General features: G+C 38.6%; 3 protein-coding genes across 3 annotated transcripts; 2 read left to right on the forward strand and 1 right to left on the reverse strand.

The window, feature by feature from the left end:
• The first annotated feature begins 891 nt into the window (after positions 1–891).
• Positions 892–4,408, forward strand: LOC112748464 (cytochrome P450 81E8). The gene is made up of 2 exons (XM_025796697.3): positions 892–1,994; positions 3,538–4,408. Exons 1-2 carry the CDS (start codon positions 1,110–1,112, stop codon positions 4,147–4,149), a joined length of 1,497 nt encoding a protein of 498 aa, XP_025652482.1. The 5' UTR covers positions 892–1,109; the 3' UTR covers positions 4,150–4,408.
• A 53-nt stretch (positions 4,409–4,461) lies between these two features.
• On the forward strand, positions 4,462–7,579 carry LOC140179582 (uncharacterized). The gene is made up of 3 exons (XM_072218534.1): positions 4,462–5,480; positions 5,567–6,568; positions 6,647–7,579. Exons 2-3 carry the CDS (start codon positions 6,070–6,072, stop codon positions 6,664–6,666), a joined length of 519 nt encoding a protein of 172 aa, XP_072074635.1. The 5' UTR covers positions 4,462–5,480; positions 5,567–6,069; the 3' UTR covers positions 6,667–7,579.
• Positions 7,580–8,340: 761 nt separating this feature from the next.
• Positions 8,341–9,878, reverse strand: LOC140179079 (serine/threonine-protein phosphatase 7 long form homolog). The gene is made up of 5 exons (XM_072217681.1): positions 9,636–9,878; positions 9,285–9,451; positions 9,077–9,171; positions 8,576–9,003; positions 8,341–8,487 (listed from the first exon to the last, which is right to left on the reverse strand). The coding sequence occupies exons 1-5, from the start codon at positions 9,876–9,878 to the stop codon at positions 8,341–8,343; spliced, it is 1,080 nt and encodes a 359-aa protein (XP_072073782.1).
• Positions 9,879–20,481: the final 10,603 nt, after the last annotated feature.

Genomic DNA, 20,481 nt, shown 5'->3' on the forward strand with positions numbered 1-20,481 from the left:
ATACATAATATTAAAAATCCTAAACCAAGTACTTTGATAATCACTTTTACATTTTTTGTATTTGCTTCCAATTTACCCACCCTCTATGCAATGTTCATCTTCATCTCACCATTTTTATTTTCTTCATCAGATTTCACCGGCACTTCATCTTGTACAGAATCTTCCATACAAATAAACCGCATCAATTCTTTTTATTAGTCTTCAAATATACATCAAGCTTAGCAATCATTAACCTCAAATCAACAATACTTAAAATTTCAGAAAGTTAGTGCACTCACATTATAATTTGGACACTCGAAGAACAGCTTATTAGAATGCGCATTTGTCCCTGACCACCGAAGGACCGACCGACACCCACATCCGCACCACTCCGAAACTGGTCCACGCCTGTTTCGCACATTGTTCCTTGTCCACTTTTTCATCGTAGAGGAGTGATTCGACCTTCCTGAAACGTGACTGTCACTTATGGCCGCAATAGCGATGGCAAGATGAAGAAGAAGAAATAGAAGTAGAAGAACTATAACATGATGAAGAAACGATTAAAAAATGAAGAAAGAAGAACTACGTTTAAGGTTTATGATTGGTGCCAAGGACTAAATTGGAGAATTTTAGAGCGTATTCCACGTCAACTGATCATTTTAGACGTCTTACGTGGAGCTGGCAGCGTCAGGTCAACGCTCTGCCTGCTGATTCATGCCGGAATTGGATAGAAGAATCTATATGTCGTCCAAAATTCAAATTAAAAAGTATATTTAATACTATTAAAAATTGAGAGACAATATTAATATAAAAACCCAATTTAAAAGACTACTTTAAAAATTTACTCTAAATTGGTCAAAGATATAAATGTTGATACTATTTTTAAAAGTATTTTTCTTTTATTTTTTTCTTAAATCATTGGTTTTTTTATAAAGGAAGAAAACAGCGTGGATTTTTCCTTCCTCCTTCTCCAGTCCCAAGAACTTATATGATGAGTATGACGTAAGCACAAACGCAAGCTCAGGCATTGCATGTAAGCCGCAGAAAGGGTGACGTGTCAGGTGTCTTTTTCTATAAAATCGAACACTAGCCGAAACTATCCAAACACTACTGGAAGCAATTCAATAATCATGTCCACTTTCCTATATCTCTCACTCGTCACAATCTCCTTCCTTCTCACTTTGAAGCTATTATTCAAATCAAGAGCACTAAAAAACCTTCCTCCAGGTCCACCATATCTTCCCCTAATTGGAAACCTACACCAACTCAAACAACCATTCCACCGCGCTTTCTATGAGCTGTCACGAAAATATGGCAAACTCTTCTCTCTCTGGTTCGGTTCCCGCCTTGTGGTTGTCGTTTCATCACAAACGGCAGCGCAGGAATGCTTCTCCAAAAACGACATCGTTCTTGCAAACCGTCCTCACTTTCTCACTGGAAAGTACATCGGCTACAACAACACCACCCTCGTGCTTTCCCCTTACGGAGATCACTGGCGCAACCTCCGCCGCATCGCAACGCTTGAGGTTCTCTCAACGCACCGCATCAACTCGTTCTTGGAAATCCGAAGAGACGAGATCATGAGGCTCGTGCAGAAGCTGGCTCAGGAATGTTCCAACGGCTTTAACAAAGTGGAGCTCAGATCTAAGTTGTCGGAAATGACCTTCAACACTATAATGAGAATGGTTTCTGGAAAACGATACTACGGTGAGGATTGTGACGTCACTGATGTTGAAGAAGCAAGGAGATTCAGAGCAATAACCAAGGAGTTGGTGGCTTTGGGAGGAGCAAACAACCCTGGAGATTTCATATCAGTGCTTCGATGGTTCGATTTTGATGGTTTGGAGAACAAATTAAAGAGGATTAGTAACAGAACTGATTCTTTTTTACAAGGGCTTATTGATGAACATCGCAATGGCAAGAGAAACACTAACACCATGATTGATCATCTCTTAACTCAGCAACAGTCGCATCCTGAGTACTACACAGATCAAATCATCAAAGGACTTATTATGGTAAGTTTCTATTATTCTTCCCTTGTTTTATTTTATTGACGAATTATTATTGCGGTTCATGGTTTGCATAGTCCTTTTGCTTCAACTTTACGGTGAGCTTGCAAGTTGCAACCTCATAATTATAGGATGAGGACGAGTTTATACGATAAAAAGAGGATAAACAACTGAATAAATCAATGATAGTGGGCTTGCACATGTGGTAGTCAATAGCATGTTTATTGATTGGTCCACGTCGTTGACTAGGTCGGCGTCTTCCAATGTTGATATAATGATATCCATATTCGTATATATATAGTTATGCTTAATCTAGTCACTTATACACTATTTTTGTTGTTAATATTAATAGTATACTGATTTCAGTATAGAGTATACACACAAACAATGAATGTTTAAATATTTTATTAATAGTACCTAACTAAATCTACTTTTTTGGTAAAGTAAGAAAACAAGTCACATATAACAAACTCATTAGATGCAACTTTTAATTAGTTAAATATAAAATATAGAATTTTTTTAAATATAACGATATATTAATATTTAAAATTATTAAAACACCAATATACTAATACACTTAAAAATTCCTAAAATATGTAACATCTTTAAGAGTTTTCTCAAACCAAAAAAAGATATTAGAGTAATACAAATGCTTAATTTAATGTTAGTCCAATTTAACACTACTGCTTTAATTATGCGGGTCCCTGTGTTTCTGTCCCATCTATCACTACCTTGGACTATGTATTTATTTGACATGGTCAGAGCTAGTATATTGGCTCAGTTATTTCCTACTATGCACCTCTTCATGAAGGGTTGCTTAGATTAGATAAATATAGAATAAGAGTATTATCCCATAATGACATCTTCACGTCAATGTGAAAATGACGAAAATGATGATATTGCAAATATTAGATAATTTAATATATTTTATTGAATATATTTTATTTAATAATTTATAATTTTTTTTATAATTCTTTTCATATAAAGTATCTTCGTAAACATATATATCTCTTAAAAAAATAACCTATATGATTCTATTCATTGAAGTATTCTATGACTCTGTGCTAAGTAGTGTAAAAAGTTCTTTATCAAATATATTCATAACCTTTATTAATTATCATGGAGTAGATTGCAAACTCTACTGAAAATATAGTAATAACTAAAATTCACAAAATAAACATGTATAGTATGCTTCATCTTTACAAAATACAGAATTTGTTTTAAGTGAACTTTAAAAAAAAAAGACATTTTTAAGTAATATTTTTTTATCAAATTTTAAAAAAAATTAAAAATAATTTTATATTTAAATATCTTATATAAAAACATCTTTTTATTTAATAATGATATTTTAGTATAATAATATAAAAATATTTTTATATTTATTTATTATGTAAAAAATATTTTTTTTATTAATTTTATCTTTACTATTGGAATTTTACTAAATATACTAAAAATAAAAAAGATATTTTTTATTAAAAAATATATTTCTAACGACTTAATAACACCCAAAAAAAATACTTAATATTTATTTCATAATTTTAACTTGTAGGTTATGCTGCTTGCTGGAACAGACACATCATCTGTGACTTTAGAATGGGCAATGTCTAATTTGTTAAACCATCCAGAAATACTAGAAAGGGCAAGAAAAGAAATAGACACAGAGATTGGACAAGATCACCTTATAGACGAGTCTGACATATCAAAACTCAATTATCTTCAAAACATAGTGTACGAGACATTTCGATTGCATCCTGCAGCACCATTATTGGTTCCACATCTATCTTCAGAGGATTGCACCTTGGAAGGATACAAGGTACCGCAAAACACAATTGTATTGGTGAATGCTTGGGCTATTCATAGAGATCCCAAAGTGTGGAGTGACGACTCTACACAATTTAAGCCTGAGAGGTTTGAAAAGGAAGGTGAAATAAATAATCTACTAACATTTGGAATAGGGAGAAGGGCTTGTCCAGGAGCCAATTTGGCACAACGTACAGTGAATTTGACATTAGGGTTGTTGATTCAGTGTTTTGAATGGGAGCGAACAACACATGCAGAAATTGATATGGCTGAAGGAAAAGGACTTACCGTGTCAAGGAAAATTCCCTTGGAAGCAATGTGTAAGCTGCGTGATCCATTTGCAACGAAGGCTATTATTTAATTTAATAATATTAGCACACAATTATCTGTATAATTAAATGAATAAACATCTGTACGTACGTGTAGGATCACTTATGTTGTGGCTGTGTCCATTAAGCTTTTTTATTAGTGGTTTTTTTTCCCTCGTGTCCTGTTGCTTTATAATAATTATATGTGAAATCTTTCCCTTTATCAGTTGGAAATGGAGGGTCATTTTTTTTTATATGGAACAAAGGTTGGTGTTGTTTAACTTAATGGATGCATGGACAAATTTTTCTCTACTATGGTGTCAGGCATTTTACTTTTGGCCTGTTTTTGTTTTTTTTTTTGTTCAGGAAAGGGAACAAATCGTAGACTGCGATTTGCTTTTCGAAGGCTTTTCAAAATTTTTTTTATTTGTTTCAGCCCAAACGCGGCTTGCATTTTGTGATGGGTTAAATTTTTTTTTCGTAATAACAAATGTGCTGAGTGTCAGCTTTTTTTTTGGAAACGCAAAATACAGGCTGCGTTTTTTACATTGTCAGATTATTTTTTTGAAAAATGAAAAATGCAGGTTGCGTTTGTTGAGAAAAAAAATATTTTAATGAAGAGGTCTGCCTATAAATATAAAGCACTCCTTACCCAAATGGCCTTACTCCCATTCTACTCATCATACTCTTCTTTCGAATACATATGTTGTAGTTCTTAGTTTTTTTGGCAGTTAGGTGTGTCAAAAAAATTGGAGTATGTGAGGTTGAAGTTATGAAAAATATTGCAAATTTGCGAGTATATTATAACGGTGAAGTTATACCAAACACACATGAAGGAGTGATTTTTGCTTATTGTAAATGTCCATTGTCATTTGCTATTCCATGTACCATGAGCTTTGTCGAGTTGCAAAATGGGCTTTGTAATAACATTCAAAGCCACATTTTGAAAAGGGTGAGCAACCTTTTATACAGAAGTCCTGTGCAAGTATTTGGTGGGCTAATACAATTTCAATTAATGTCCATCACTGACGATGCCAGTATGCAGCAGATGTTCTGTATTTATCAACAAACCCGATTTCACGTGCCGATGATAGAGTTATACGTTGAGTTTGAACAGCAGTCAGGGTCGGGCGCGGTCAGCGAGGAGGTCAATGTTGATGAGCTCGGGAATATATATTGGGAAGAAGATAATAATGACAGTGAAGAGGAGTTCGAAGCTAAGTCGATGACGAAAACGATGACGGAGACTTGGCAAGCAATCCGGAGGTGCAAAATGAAGCGAATGCAATTGTAAGCCATCACCCGTTTAGTGTTCCGTCTTTCATGCGGACTCTAGATCTCGAAGCCATACATGACCCGGAATTTTCTGAGTATGCGAATACGGGTATGTTATAATTATTAACTCAAGTTTCCTACAATGTTTATTATTTTATTTGCCTTGTCTGACTGATGGTGGTGCGCATGTTGTAGGTGAAGGCAACGCTGCGGCGGCGGAAGATGGCGAGTTTAGTGTTGGAATGATATTTGGTTCGAGAGAGTCGGTAATATCTGCAATCAAAAGCTACACTATCTCTAGAGGAGTTGATTACACTGTGTACTAGTCTGAGCCGCAGACATTCTATGCGAAATGCAAGGGGTATGGTGCAGGGTGCGATTGGCTTATCCGGGCTAGCTTGATTCGAAAGAAAGCTTGTTGGGAGATCCGGAGATACAATAGCAAGCACACGTGCACCGTGGGAACGATATCACAAGATCATGCCGAGTTGGACTCGGACACAATTGCAGATACCATTAGGCCGTTGGTCGAATCAGACCCCTCGATAAAGGTGAAGTCTGTAATTGCAGAAGTTCAATCTCGGTTCAACTACACTGTTAGTTACCGCAAGGCTTAGTTGGCAAAGCAGAAAGCTGTTGCTAAGGTTTTCGGTGATTGGGAAGTTTCTTACCAGACTCTGCCAGTATGGTTGAAAGCAATGATGGTTAAAATGCCAAGGTCTCGTGTTCAAATCAAAACGCTCCCCGTTTACCGTGTGACTGAGGAGGTTCAAGGTGTAAGAGTTCTACACCGCATTTTTTGGAGCTTCTATCCGTGTATTGTAGCATTTAGACACTGCAAGCCACTGGTGCAAGTTGATGGCACGCACCTGTACGGAAAATATAAAGGTCCACTTCTGGTAGCGGTTGCACAAGATGGGAATCAAAACATTGTGCCTATTGCATTTGCCAAAGTCGAGGGCGAGACGACAGATGCATGTGAGTTTTTCCTAACGAATTTGTGGAGATATGTTGTTACCATTGATGGTGTGGGTATTATTTCTGACCGTCATACCTCCATTGACGCTGCAATAGCTCGCAGTAACGGTGCATGGTCACCACCAAGGGCGTGGCACATGTACTGCATCAAGCACATCGGCTCCAACTTCTTAAAGAGGTTCAAGGCTCCATATTTGCATAAACTCGTGGTGAACACAGGTATTTCAACTCGCTATTATGGTTCTATTCATAGTAAATTTGTGGCATCTGCTTATAACTAAAGAGTTTGTTCAACAGGCTATTCTAGGACGGAGTAGGAGTACAACAAAAACTACGAAAGGCTTAAAGAACGGGGTGAGGCATATACTCAATGGTGCGATGAGATCGGTGTTGAGAGATGGGTGTTGGCATTCGATGGTGGTCATCGTTGGGGACATATGACGACATACCTGGTAGAGTGTATAAATTCTGTCCTGAAGGGTGCACGCAACCTTCCTGTGACTGCCCTGGTCCGGTCAACTTTCTATCGGTTGAATGAGTTGTTCACTCGAAAGAGTACCGAGGCTCATGAGCGTCTCCGCAACGGATTCACATATTCAGAGTTCGCAACGAAGAGAGTTGAAGAAAGCTTCTGACGTGCAGGAAACGTTGTGGTCAACCGGTTTGACAGGCGCAACGAGATGTTTGAGGTTCGTGAAATGCAAGATGGTACCATTTACACTGTCAACCATGCGCAACGACACTGCGACTGTGGCCATTTCCAGGTCGAGCGACTTCCATGTCGCCACGTGCTTACATGTTTCGCCAACCAGCATCTCGATTGGCAAGTGTACGTGCACGATGTGTACAAGATGTCTGAAATTTGCAAGGTGTACAGATGAGAGTTTGTTCCGATGGGTGACCCATCTACATGGGATAGATACGAAGGAGCGAAGATGATCGCCAACTAGACATTGAGGCGCGCGACGAAAGGAAGACCGAAGTCCACCCACTACTTGAATGAGATGGATTCGCGTGAGATGCGTGGTCCTCGCTGGTGCACTATATGTGGACGCGAGGGACATAGCCGCAGCCGATGTCCTCAGCGCGCAGGTCCAAACTCCGCTGGAGGTCATTAGTGGTTAAGCTTTTCAATGCAACTTTGTTATATGCTACCTTTCTTGTATGTTACTTTTTTTTTGTAACATCGTCATTTACTTTAACCTAGTTAACAATTTATGATAAATAAAATTTTTAATCTCGTTATTTAATTTTTTAGAGAATAAACATTTTCGATCCGGAGTAAACATTTTTTAGAACATACACAGAAACAAAGCTAAATATGTCATAATAATAATTACTGAACAGAATCATCTAAATATGTCAAAATAATAATACTGAATACAACACTGAATCTAACATCAACTGGTAGACTACTTCCTCGACGCCTTCTTTGAATACAAGGATGAGGTGTATTTGTCTGGAGGCGCAGTCTGTGTCCGTAAGTTATACGGATGACCCTAAGACACACCGGCGTCCAGCCCACTGCCGACATAAGGACCACTGCCAAAATCTGTCATGCTCGCACCACCAGTGTCATACAAACCGTTGCCACTCATCCCCGGAGCACTCGCTCCACCAAGATCATACCAGTGCTGCAAGTCGTATCCCAAGTCTCCCTCTTCCTGCTGCGGGTACTCATTCAAATCAAACAACTGGCCACGTGGTGGTGCGGATGGACCGAGCGGATCTACATGACCCGTCAATTGATCAAAGTCGAAGTCACTAGCATGACCTGAAGTGGCGCGACGACCACCAGAATGATGAGATGTAGCAGGCCCTTCTTGCGGTGGCATCGGGGAGAGAAAATATGTATCTCTCAGGAACTGAGAGAAGCTGATGGTGTTAGATCCACCCAACGGATTAAAGTGACCCTCGGCTGGAATTACCAGATGTGGTATGTAGGGCTCAGGTGTCTGAGGCGGCTGTGGCTCCGGTATATATGCTGCCTGCTACTGATATGCCGGCCACTGCTGCGCATATGATGGATCCTGAAACTGCTGGGCATATGCCGGGTCCTGAAACTGCTGGGCATATGCCGGCATCTGAACCTGGTACTCAAACGCCAGGACCTGATAGTGGTGCTCATATGCCGGCACCTAATTAACAATTAAATACAATTAATAGTAATTACTGATAACAATTTATAAACCTAATAATCATAATACTAGGAATTAATAACAATACATGTTCCTGTTGTTGCTGTGGTTCATCCGCGCCAACCTCTTCGCTTGAAACTCTATCTGACAGTCGCAGGTGAATCCCATACTGCTGCTTGTACCAGTCGTAGTACACTGGGAGAGGATGGAAGTCAATAATCTCCCCGCCTAGCTGCAATGTGTTATAGCGGTCAAATGTCCATCTGTTAACCCATTGACTGTAAATCTGTCCCCAGTCATGGTTCTGTGCTCCTGTCAACCGCTTGCAGTGATCACGACCAAGGTCGAACGCGGGGCCTGGTGGTAGCTGCTGCATCCCGAACTGTCGTCTGACCCCGTCTGTCGGGTGCCATTCTATGCACTCGAATGACACTAGAGGTGACTGGGTGGAGCACATAACCATATGAGGAGCGAGGACATCCGGAATCCCACTCCCATATATGGCCGCCATATAAACTGCACAATAGTTACCAAGAGACCGATTAGAAAAACTATTATTTTGAATAAAAATATTGGACATTAATGGTACAACTTATGTCGTCAACTCCCATGTCGTCGAGTCCTCGCCTAAAATGCGCAGTAGGCCGTCGTATATATCTCGTATGTTGGCACCAATGACTCCACCTAACGAAAACAGAATAACAATAATAATAATAATAATAATAATAATAATAATAATAATAATAATAACAATGACAATAACGATAAAAGCCAATACCGTCGCGCTAGTGGAATACCAATATCGCCGAGTTGATCGCGGGGTATAGGTGCCAGGAACGGCATACGCTCCCACGCCCAAACAAAAAGCAGTATCAGTAGGCCATCCATTTTCTTGCAGTTGTATCGTGAGGCACGACACAACGATCTGTATAGGTGTGCCAGACTGGCTGCCCCCAACTATACCCTGAAATGCGGTGAAAATCCCGAAGTAGCGGTAGAAACTTCGAGTTCAGTGAAACGGTCGACTTATCCAGAAACACAATTGTTCCGAGCACGCAGAAAATGTGCGTCCGAACGTACCGCTCGAGAGACTCCTAAGTATCACACGGCTCGGTGTCTCTGCACCGCCGGACCCAAGCAATATTAACCTTCCCGAACACGTGATCGTCCGGACCGGGCTCCCGACCAAAACACGCAATGCAGTTCTCCACCAAAAACTGGTGGCTGCTATCTGATCTGCCTGTAACGGCCTCCCCATTAATTGAGAGACCAAGAATATAGCTCATATCTTCCAGCGTCATTATCACTTCACCGACCGGAAGATGAAATGTGTGAGTCTCCGGCCTCCAGTGTTCCACCAAAGCACTCAGTAGTGCAGAATAACCTCTCATTTCGCCTACTCACGAAACGTGTTGAAACCCAGTCAATGCCAATGTCGCTGCAGCTACCTCGTTAAAATTATCTGGCAGATCCAATTTTCTGGACAACAAATTTCTGATAACCTGTAAAAAAAAATAATTATTAAATTCTAAATAATATCGATTAATAATTTGTTAAAAAAAAGTAGCAACAACAACTAAACATTATTATTATTATTATTATTATTATTATCTTAAAATATAATAATAAATTATTAAAAATTAATAAATATTTGTCTATTATTTATTAAACAGTATTATTAATTATTAAAAACTAAAAATAACTTATTCTCTCTATCATAACCAGTATTATAAAATAATCATAATAACACTCTAATTATAATAATAATTACTCAAATATAACAATAATAATAACCATTTATTATATTATCTATAACCTAAACAGTTTATTATTAACATACAGTATTAATTATTATTACAAAATATTACTAAAGTATTAAACATAATAATTTTTTTAATTAAACATTATTAAAAAAAGCGGTTAACAGTATGATTATTATTATTATTATTATCATAAAAAATAATAATAAATCACTAAAAAATAATAATAAACTATTACACATTATTGTTATTAAAAATTATTAATAAATTATTCTCATTAACATACCCATAATAATAATAATAATAATAATAACAATAATAATAACCATTTATTATATTATCTATAACCTAAACGATTTGTTATTAATATACAATATTAATTATTATTACAAAATATTACTAAAGTATTAAACATAATAATTTTTTAATTAAACATTATTAAAAAAACCGTTTACTGTTAACAGTATGATTATTATTATTATTATTATCATAAAAAATAATAATAAATCACTAAAAATAATAATAAATTATTACACATTATTGTTATTAAAAATTATTAATAAATTATTCTCATTATAATAATAATAATAATAATAATAATAATAATAATAATAATAATAATAATAACAACAACAACAACAACGTCACTAACAATACAGAGATTAATTTGCCTATTAATAACAATAATAATATAATAACAGTATTAAAAAAATTAAACCGTAATGAGAAATAAATAACAACATAATATTAGTAATAATAATATTAATAATCCGAATATAACTAATTACAACACAAATAAATAAAATTTAAATAAATCTATATATTTATTGTTAAATATTTAAAAAAAATTACTTACAAATTGAGGATGATCCAAATACTCAATAATATGATCTTCTGGTTTGGTATAGTCACGCACCATTTTTTTTCCTATCCCGTGCAGTTGTTCTTCTTCAGCTAGCTCTTTCCTACTTAACACTTGCTTCCTCACTCTCCTTCAACTATTTCTCACTTCTCACATTGTAGTAACTAGTTTTTAACTTTGCTTCCCTTTCAATCTGTGTTTTTCGCTTATAAGGACCAAGCTGAACACCTTTCGAGTACACGTGGCGCGCATGCAGCTAGGGAGCCTGCAAAACACAACCAGCGTTTGGCTTTGCTACGCTGACAAACGCATCCTGCGTTTTGCGCTGTTCCAGGTTGGTCAACACCTGCTCCTGTTGGCATGCAAGGCACGCTTCGCTTGCTGGTTTCCTTCCCTCACCAATCGCAGCCTACGTTTTGCAGGGCCTGCATTTTTCTGATTCCAATGCCTGCAAAACGTTACCTGCGTTTTATAGGTTTCTGATCAACGTAGGTCCACATTTGTGGACAACACACCATGCATCCATATACATGTTTTTCACCAATCTTTTATCCATAACCAAATTAATTTCTGGAAAATGGAATTGTAACAACTGATGTCAAGACATATAAGGATCGATAATGCTAAGGGGAAAAAATCAGAATTTTTTTATTTAGTATTTATTAATTGTCGTAATAATTAATGAATGTTAAATAAGATAATTTATGGTTATTTTAATTAATTTTTTTTGTTACTGAACATTTTCGTATAAGAGTTATCGTAATTGAATACATCTTATACAGTTTCTTACCACACATCTTGTATATTTATTGCTCGATCAAACATCGAATTTAAATATTATGTTCTTGCTGAAATTACTATTTGTTCCGTTCTGTGTGAAACTGCTGAGTTATAGCGATTCTTTCCGAACAATGCGTCGCTTATTTCGGGGAGCTATACGTCGATTTGGTTTGAACACAGTGGCGGAAATAGCTGCAAAAGATACTCCGACGCTCAAATTAGAAAAAGTGCTTAAACGAGATGTTACTAAATATATAAATAAGCATTTTGTGAAACCTGTCTTTTCTGAGGTTATATATTCGCTTATATAGACGATTTTGTATACTGATCTTCTGAGTTCGTTCGTGATTCTAGGTAGGGGTACTGCAGAGGCGGAGGCAAGTGTTAGACAAGGGGGGCAATGGCCCCCCAAATTAAAAATTTTAATGTATAAAAGTTATTAATTTTTATATTAGCCCCTCCTTAATTTTAATTTTTTCTTTTTCTAAAATTATATTTTTATGTTGGCCCCTCCTAAGAATTACTTTAGTTTCGCCCCTGGGGTACTGGTGTCGTTTCCTTTGGTAACGACTTGTTGATAATCTTTGACTGATAGTGTTTTGGAACCGATTTTACTATTATTACTCCCGAGTTATTTGATTTGTTATTATTTGAATTGTTAGCCGAGGTATAGGGGACGTATCATAACCCTCCAAGCTTGCCTTGGTTTAGAAGGAACAAAGGCAAGCTTAAATTTCACATATACCTCGACCCTAGATATTGTGTGATGTTAGTGTACCTCATCCCCCTACGCTTGGCTTAGTTCTGTATAGGATTTCAAACGGTTTTGCATTTAATGTGTGTCTTGCTTCTTGCGCCTATTGGATTTGATTTATGTGAAACGTGGTGTGCGTTTCTAGGTATCCCTGACCGTTGGATTTTTACGTGAATTACAGCTATTTTTTGAAGGGTTGAGATTAAAAACCTTTCGTTGGTAATTGTTTATCTACTGCCATGTTAACTATGCTTGTAATATTTGCCTTAAACTTTTAGACATCGTAGATTTCCTGTGTAATATTCTTTGGCTTGTCACAAAATGAGTAAAAAAAGTGAGTGTTAATCTTCTCTTCGTGGTTTTTCTATTTAACTTTTGTTGTGCTCCTCATGATGGAGAAATGAAAAGTAGTGGTTGACGAAAATGACCCTTATAGCTGGGTTGATTCCAGAGTTAGGAGTTACGCTTCTCAGTTCGATGACGAGGAGTCTGTGAAAGTGCTGGGTTTGAATTCATGGGTCAGGGAGGGTAGTCAAATTAGGATAGAGATTTTACCTTGCAAGAGGGATGATCGTGTATGTGAGCGTTTGTGTGACTGGTCTTACTTTTACCTGTATAGCTGCTTGTTTACGGAGTTAGGCGTTAGGGTTCCTTTTACTGATTTTGAGTGTGGTGTATTATACTGGCTAAATTGTGCTCCAACCCGACTGCATCCGAATTCTTGAGGGTTTGTCAGGGCTTTCCAAGTGTTGATGGACGTGTTAGAACATCCTCCTTCCCTTAGATTGTTTTTTTTTTCTTTATTTCAAGCTAAAGGGGTTGAGCGTCGGTTGTGGGTAAATCTGAACAGTCACCCTGGTCGTTCGGTTTTTGCTCTGCATAAGTAATCCTTTAAGGACTTTAAAACAATGTTTGTTAAAGTTAGGAGCGTGGAGGAAAACTTTCCTTTTGATGTGAATGAGAATCTTGAGGAGAGGTTTCCTTTGTCATGGCGTCCCGAGCCAACTCAGGTTTTGGATGTCAACGATAGGTTTCTTGATGACGACATTGTCATGGAGTTTCTTTTTGAAATGTTGGATCTAAAGATTTGTTGTCTATTGCTAAATTATTGAAGTGGGATACTGATAGGCAGGCTGTGTTGGATTATATAGGTAATTTAGAATGTCAAACTTTGCTAACCTTTTGCCTGCGTGTGTCTGATTGTTTTTTGTTTTTGTTTTCTGTATGCAGCTGAGAATGCTCCGACCATCACTACTGCTGGACTGAAGTCCTTCTTTAGCCAACAGAGAAAAAATGAGAAAGAAGGCTCGACCACCATCACTAAAAAAGACACTAGTACAGCTACAGTGCAATCCGAGTTGAATCCCAGACCTAAACAAAAGAGGGGTCAGGCAAAAGTGAAGCCTGCCGAGGTTGTTGAGTTTAAGGGTAGGCCCTCAGCTACTTTGCAGATGGTTAAGTCTGCCTATGAGTCTCAAAAAAAGTTGCATGGTTATGTTGAAGACGAACATGCTAGGTCCTTGTGAGCTAAGCTTTTCCCTTTTATGACTTTGGCTAACGAACTCTTCTGTTTTTCTGAGGATATGAAAATGATCAATAAGGTCGGTCGTGCAGGAACAAGTCATTTTCTTCAGGTACAAATAGTGATTTGCATCTCTTTTCCATGTTATGGTGGATTGCGTTGTGATATATATGTATTTTCTTTTCATAGGTGATTGGTGCCCATATCGTGGCCATTGGTAGGACACAGGAGCTTGCTCTTGAAAAGGAGAAAAAAGAAGCTTTAAGTGCTGCTGAATTGTCGGCTGCCGTTCAGGAGAAGGAGAAAGTAATTATTGAGCTTTCTTCTTTTCTAAAGCGGAAGGAGACGGAGCTTATTGAGGAGAGACGTCTTCAGCTCTCTTCAGCTGAGCAGAAAAAGACGGTGAAGTCTGAGAATGATCAGTTGGTGGCTAGGCTGAAAGAGTTGGAGACGGATGTTTATGAAGCCTTTGCACAAGGCTTCGACCGGGTTGTCTCTCAAGTTAAGGTCTTTTTCCCTGAGGCAGATGTTATGAAGCTTGATGCGACTAAAGTGGTTGTGAATAACGAGTTGGTGAACAATGATGCGATGGTGGAGAAAAGAGAGCGAGAGCTCAAGTATCAGTGACAAAGTAGAATAGTTTGAATAGTTTGTTTTTTTTTTTTTGTTAAATGTGTTTGAAAAACTGTCGCTGTATTTAACAGTTAGTTTGGACAATTGCCGAGTATGAAGCTCGATTTATTTTGACTTTAAAGTATTTGTCGTTATATTTGTGATTTGGCTTTCTGCTTATACTTTTGTAGCAATATGGATAATAGACATAGAAGCAACAGTAGAATGAAATATATTGCATGTGTTTACATTGGAATTGTGGCATCCGGCCTCATTAAAACCCCCTTTGAGTAAAAACCCTTTTTTAGGGAAAACCTTCAAAGCGGAAAAAAGAGTACCTTCATCCACTCTTGCTGAGATTGTTTTATGATTGGTATAATTTCAAAGAAGAAATATTCCAGGATCTTGATATGGGATCTCCCCTAAGTGACTCTAACTTGTAAGCCCCCATTCCGAGGACTTTGATAACTCGAAACGGGCCTTCCCAGTTTGCTGCAAGTTTACCACGTGTTGGAGGTCTTCGTGCTTCTTCTGTTCGTCGAAGGACGAGGTCTCCTACCTGGAAAGCTAGGGAGATTATCATTTTGTTGTGCCTTTTTTCTATAAGCTGTTTCATTGCACGCTGTTTTATGGCTGCTATTTCTCTTTCTTCTTCTACGAGATCCAGGTCGGCCATTCTTGCATCGATATTACGATTGTAATCATGTAATTCGGCTCTTAGGGTTAGGGTGCCGACTTCGATGGGTATCAGTGCTTCGGCTCTGTAGACTAATATGAAAGGGGTTTCTCCGGTAGATGATTAAATGGTCGTGTTATAGCTCCATAGAATTTTTGAGATAAGGTCGGTTAGCTGCTTCTACTTGCCCATTTATTTGTGGGTGTTCAACCGAACTAAAATGGTATTTAATATTGAAATTCTGTAAAAATGAGGCAAGTTTATGGTCGGTAAATTGTCTGTCATTATTGGATATTATTTCTCTTGGTATACCGTATCTACAGATAATGTTTTTCCATAGGAAAGATCTCACCTTGTTTGTTGTTATACGTGCCAGTGGTTGTGCTTCTATCCATTTTAGAAAATAGTCTATTGAGACCAAAAAAATTTTATCTATCCTGGCGCTTTCGGGAGGGGTTCTAGGATATCTAGTCCCCATTTGTGGAATGGCCATCTTACCTCGATAGTATGTAATTTCTTGGCTAGTGTTGTTGTGATAGTGGTGTGCCTTTGACAACTGTCGCATGTCTTTACCTTGGTGATGCAATCTCTTTTCATGGTCGGCCAATAGTATCCTGTTCGGAAGATTTTTGCAACCAAAGCGCAGCCTCTGATATGGTTTTCGCATACACCTTCATGTGTTTCTGCTATGACTACGTCGACCTCTTCCTTGCTGAGGCATCTGAGCAGTGGTTGCGAGAATCCTCGCCTGTATAAGCTATTTTCGATGCTCGTGTAAAAGCTTGCTCTTTGTCGGAAGAGCTGGGGATTTGATCTCCCTTTGGGATAGTTTTTGTATTGATATACTCAAGAAAAGGTGTTCTTCAGTCTCTTGCCTGTGTGATGCTCAATACGTGAGTTAGTTCAAAGTTTGGTTTTTCAAGTGTTAATTGTGACAGTGTTGGTGTGTGCATTGCTGGCCTGGTGGTAGCCAGTTTAGATAATACATCGGCTCTAGTATTTTGCTCCCTATGCACATGAATAATTTCAAATTTATCGAATTTTGAAATAAGATCCTTTGCTGTGAGCCAATATTGCTCTAGCAAAGGATCTCTTACTTGGAGATCTCCCTTAACTTGTTGTACGACCAGTAAGGAGTCGCAGTAGACCGTTAGCCGAGATATTTGGAGGCTTTGGGTGAGCTTTAATCCTGCCAGGAGGGCCTCGTATTCTGCTTGGTTGTTGCTTGCTGTGAATGAGAATTGTAGTGACTGTTCTGCTATCACTTTGTCTCCATCCTTTAATCACACTCCTGCTCTGCTTCCTTCTGGGTTTGATGCTCTCTCTACATGCAGCTTCCAATTTGGCTTCACAGGTTGTATTTCGGTAGTGAGCTCGGAAACGAAATCATCCAGTATTTGTGATTTCAAGGTCGGCCTTGACTGATATTGAATATCAAACTCGAAGAGTTCGATGGACCATTTGATCAATCGTCCGTCTAACTCGGGTCTGGTCAAAATTTGTCTCAAAGGTTGATACATTCTAACTATTATTGTGTGGCTTTGAAAATAGTGCCTTAACCTCCTTGCCGTGGTGACCAAAGCTAAGGCCAGTTGTTCTATCTTCGGATACCTTGTTTTCGCCGATTGTAGGACTCTACTGACAAAGTATACAGGTCTCTGGACTTTTCCTATTTCAACAACAAGTACCGAACTTATAGCATGGTTAAAATTTGATAAATATAAATGTAATGGCTTACCAATGTCTGGCTTTTGGAATATTAGTGGTGATGACAGGAGATTTTTTAGCAACTTTTTGCAGTCTTCATTCCATGTGAACTGTTTGTTCTTAGATATAATTTGAAAGAAATGATATAATCGGTTTGCTACCACGGGTAGAAAGCGTGACAGTGCTGCCACTCTTCCTGCCAGTTGTTGAACTTCTTTTATTATTTTTGGGTTAGTCATGTTTAGTATAGCGTCACACTTTTCTGGATTTACCTCAATCCCTCGTGAGATTAGCATGAATCCAAGGAACTTCCCTCCTTGTACTACGAAGGCGCATTTCTCCAGGTTCAGCCTCATGTTGTAAGCTCGGACTTGCTTAAAGATTTTTAATAGGTTTTCGTAGCGCAAGCTTTGTGCTGAAGTTTTCGCTACCATATCGTCTACATAAATTTCCATGTTCCGGCTTATTTGTTGTTGGAACACCTTGTCCATTAGACTTTGATATGTGGCACCTGCATTCTTTAGACCAAATGGCATTACCTTATAACAAAAGTTACCATGTTTTGTTATGAAAGCTATTTTGCTTTGGTCTTCTGGGTGCATGAGGATCTGGTTATAACCAGAGTATACATCCATGTAGCTTAAGCTATTAAATCCGGAAGCATTATCTACTAATTTGTCAATGCAAGGTAGTGGATAAGCATCTTTAGGGCAGGCTTTATTAAGATTTGTAAAGTCCACGAACATGCGCCATTTACCTGAGCTTTTCCTTACCATTACCACGTTTGATATTCATGTGGTGAATCAGATTTCTTTCATGAATCCTGCATTGAGTAGCTTCTTGGTCTCCTCGAGAGATGCTTACTATTTTTCTGTTCTGAGGTTTCACTTCTTCTGGGCCACAGGTCAGACTGTTTTATCGATAGCCAGCTTGTGGCAGATGACGTCTGGATCTATCCTCGACATGTTGGCTAGTGTCCAGGCGAATAGATCGGCATTGTCTCAGAGCACTGATATTAGCTTTGATCATTCTTCACTTTTAAGAGCTTCCCTTATATATGTGAACTGATTCTCTTTGTCGGCTAGAGTTATCCTTTGGAGGCTGTCCATAGGCTGAGGTCTTTCATTGAAATCTTCCCTGGGGTCGAGCTCGGATAATGATAGTATTTCCTTTGTATTGTGGATTTCTTGTACTTGTGGTGGTGCCTTTAGCTATGCCATACTTTGTTTGAGGCTTGCATTATAGGATTGTCGAGCGTCTTGGTGGTCGTCATGCACCATTGCTATTTGGTTTTTCTGTACCTGAAATTTAAGACACAAATGTAAAGTAGATATTATTGCGCTGAAGGCATTCAGAGCAAGTCTTCCGAGAATAATATTATAAGGACTGGGGAAGTCAACTATGAGGTACTGAACATCAATAGTCTTTGATGATGGGCTCTCGCCCATTGTTGTTTTTAACCATATGTGGTCCCGTATTGGGACTCTCTCTCTCTGGAGAACCCAACTAGTTCTCCAGATGAAGGGTACATAGCCTTTTCAGATAATTTTATTTTTTGAAAAGTTGATTAAAATAATACATCGGCATTACTACCTGGGTCTAATAAGACTTTTTTACCAACAATTCTCCTGCTTGGATAAAAATTATCACTGGATCATCGAGGTTTGGGCTTGATGAAGTGAGATCAGACTGAGTGAAAGTTATCGTCATGTTTGTTGGGTCCCCCTTACTCGGAGGTGTTGTTCCCTCGATTGCCAACATCGCCCGATAACTCCGCTTATGGGCCGTGTTTGTTTCACCTCCTCCTGCGAATCCCCCGAATATACAGTTTATAACTCCTCTTGGCGGATTAGGGTTAGTCCACTTGCCCTTGTCTTTTTCTTCTGAGCTCTGTTGGCGCTCTTCTCGATCTTGGTTGCTTTCCCTGTTCTTCCTTCCCTCAATATACTTGTCCAGAAGACCTTGTCGTGCTAACCTCTCGAGTTGGTCTTTGGCTATCACACATTCATCTGTGGTGTGATCAAATTTCTGGTGGAAGGCACAATGTTTAGATTTGTCAACAAACCTCTAGACTTGGTAGTGTCCTGCTCGGTTAGGTGGCTTTATCATCTTTGCATGGATGATTTCTTTTATTATGTTCTCTCTCTTGGTGTTGAACCTCGTGTAAGTGTCAAATTTTGGGGTGAGCTTAAATGGTTTCTTTAGCTCTTTGTTGTTTGATGGTTTGACGACTTTTTCTTCCTCCCTTCTGGGTTGTTGCCTGTCCGACCTTTTGTCTTCACGGAGTTCTTCGATTTCTATCTGCCCGCAGCTTTTTCTCGGAACTCAGCCGATGTCTTCAATTTTGTGACTGCAATCATCTCTTGGAACTTGCCAGGTCGGAGGCCTCTTTTAAGGGCATGCAAGTGGACTTCTGGGCTTAAATCGGGGATTTCCATGGTCACCTTGGCAAACTGCGTCATATAGTCCTTTAGACTCTTATGTTACCCCTGCTTGATGGTGCTTAGGTAGTCTGACCCATGCACATATATTCTTGACGCAGTAAAATAATCAATGAAAGATCTCGCTAGTTCTTCGAAAAAGGAAATTAAACCTGCAGGTAACTTAGAAAACCAAAGCAATGCAGCAGCACCATCTAGAAAAGTAGGAAAAGCTCGACAAAGCATAGGTTCAGAGGCACCATTAAAGAACATCATATATTAAAATTTTTTGAAGTGGATATGGGGGTCACCGAATCCCTCGTATGACTTGAGAGCGGTTGGTAGAACGAATTTTTTCGGCATTTGAAATTTGACAATGTCCTCTGAGAAAGGGTTGTGTATTGTCGGCTTTTGTTTTGGCGGGGTGATCTCTTGGGGCTCTGTCTCTCGCGATAGTGTATTGTGTATGTTTGAGGTCTTGGAGTCTCCTTCGCTATGTTTTCCGTTTTAGCCTTTGGATGATAGTTCGACTATCCTTCGAACTTCCGCCTGGAGTTCGGCAATTTGAGCTAGGAGTTTGGCTTGCGTGGGTTGTTGGACCCCGTTATCAGCCATATATGAGGATTAGTAATCCTGCAAAAAGAGAGTGTAAAGCTAAAAGAGTGTTAAATTCAGTGGGGTTTCTATGTTCGGCCCCACAGTGGGCGTCAAATGTTCCGTTCTATGTGAAACTGCCGAGTTATAGTGATTCCTTCCGAGCAATGCGTCGCTTGTTCCGGGGAGCTATACGTCAGCCTGGCTTGAACACCGCGGCGGAAATACTTGCAAAAGATACTCCGATGCTCAAGTAAAAAAAATGCTTAAATGAGATGTTACTAAATATATAAATAAGCCTTTTGTG

This window comes from Arachis hypogaea, chromosome 15 (genome assembly GCF_003086295.3).
Source record: "Arachis hypogaea cultivar Tifrunner chromosome 15, arahy.Tifrunner.gnm2.J5K5, whole genome shotgun sequence".
Classification (NCBI taxonomy): Eukaryota; Viridiplantae; Streptophyta; class Magnoliopsida; order Fabales; family Fabaceae; genus Arachis; species Arachis hypogaea.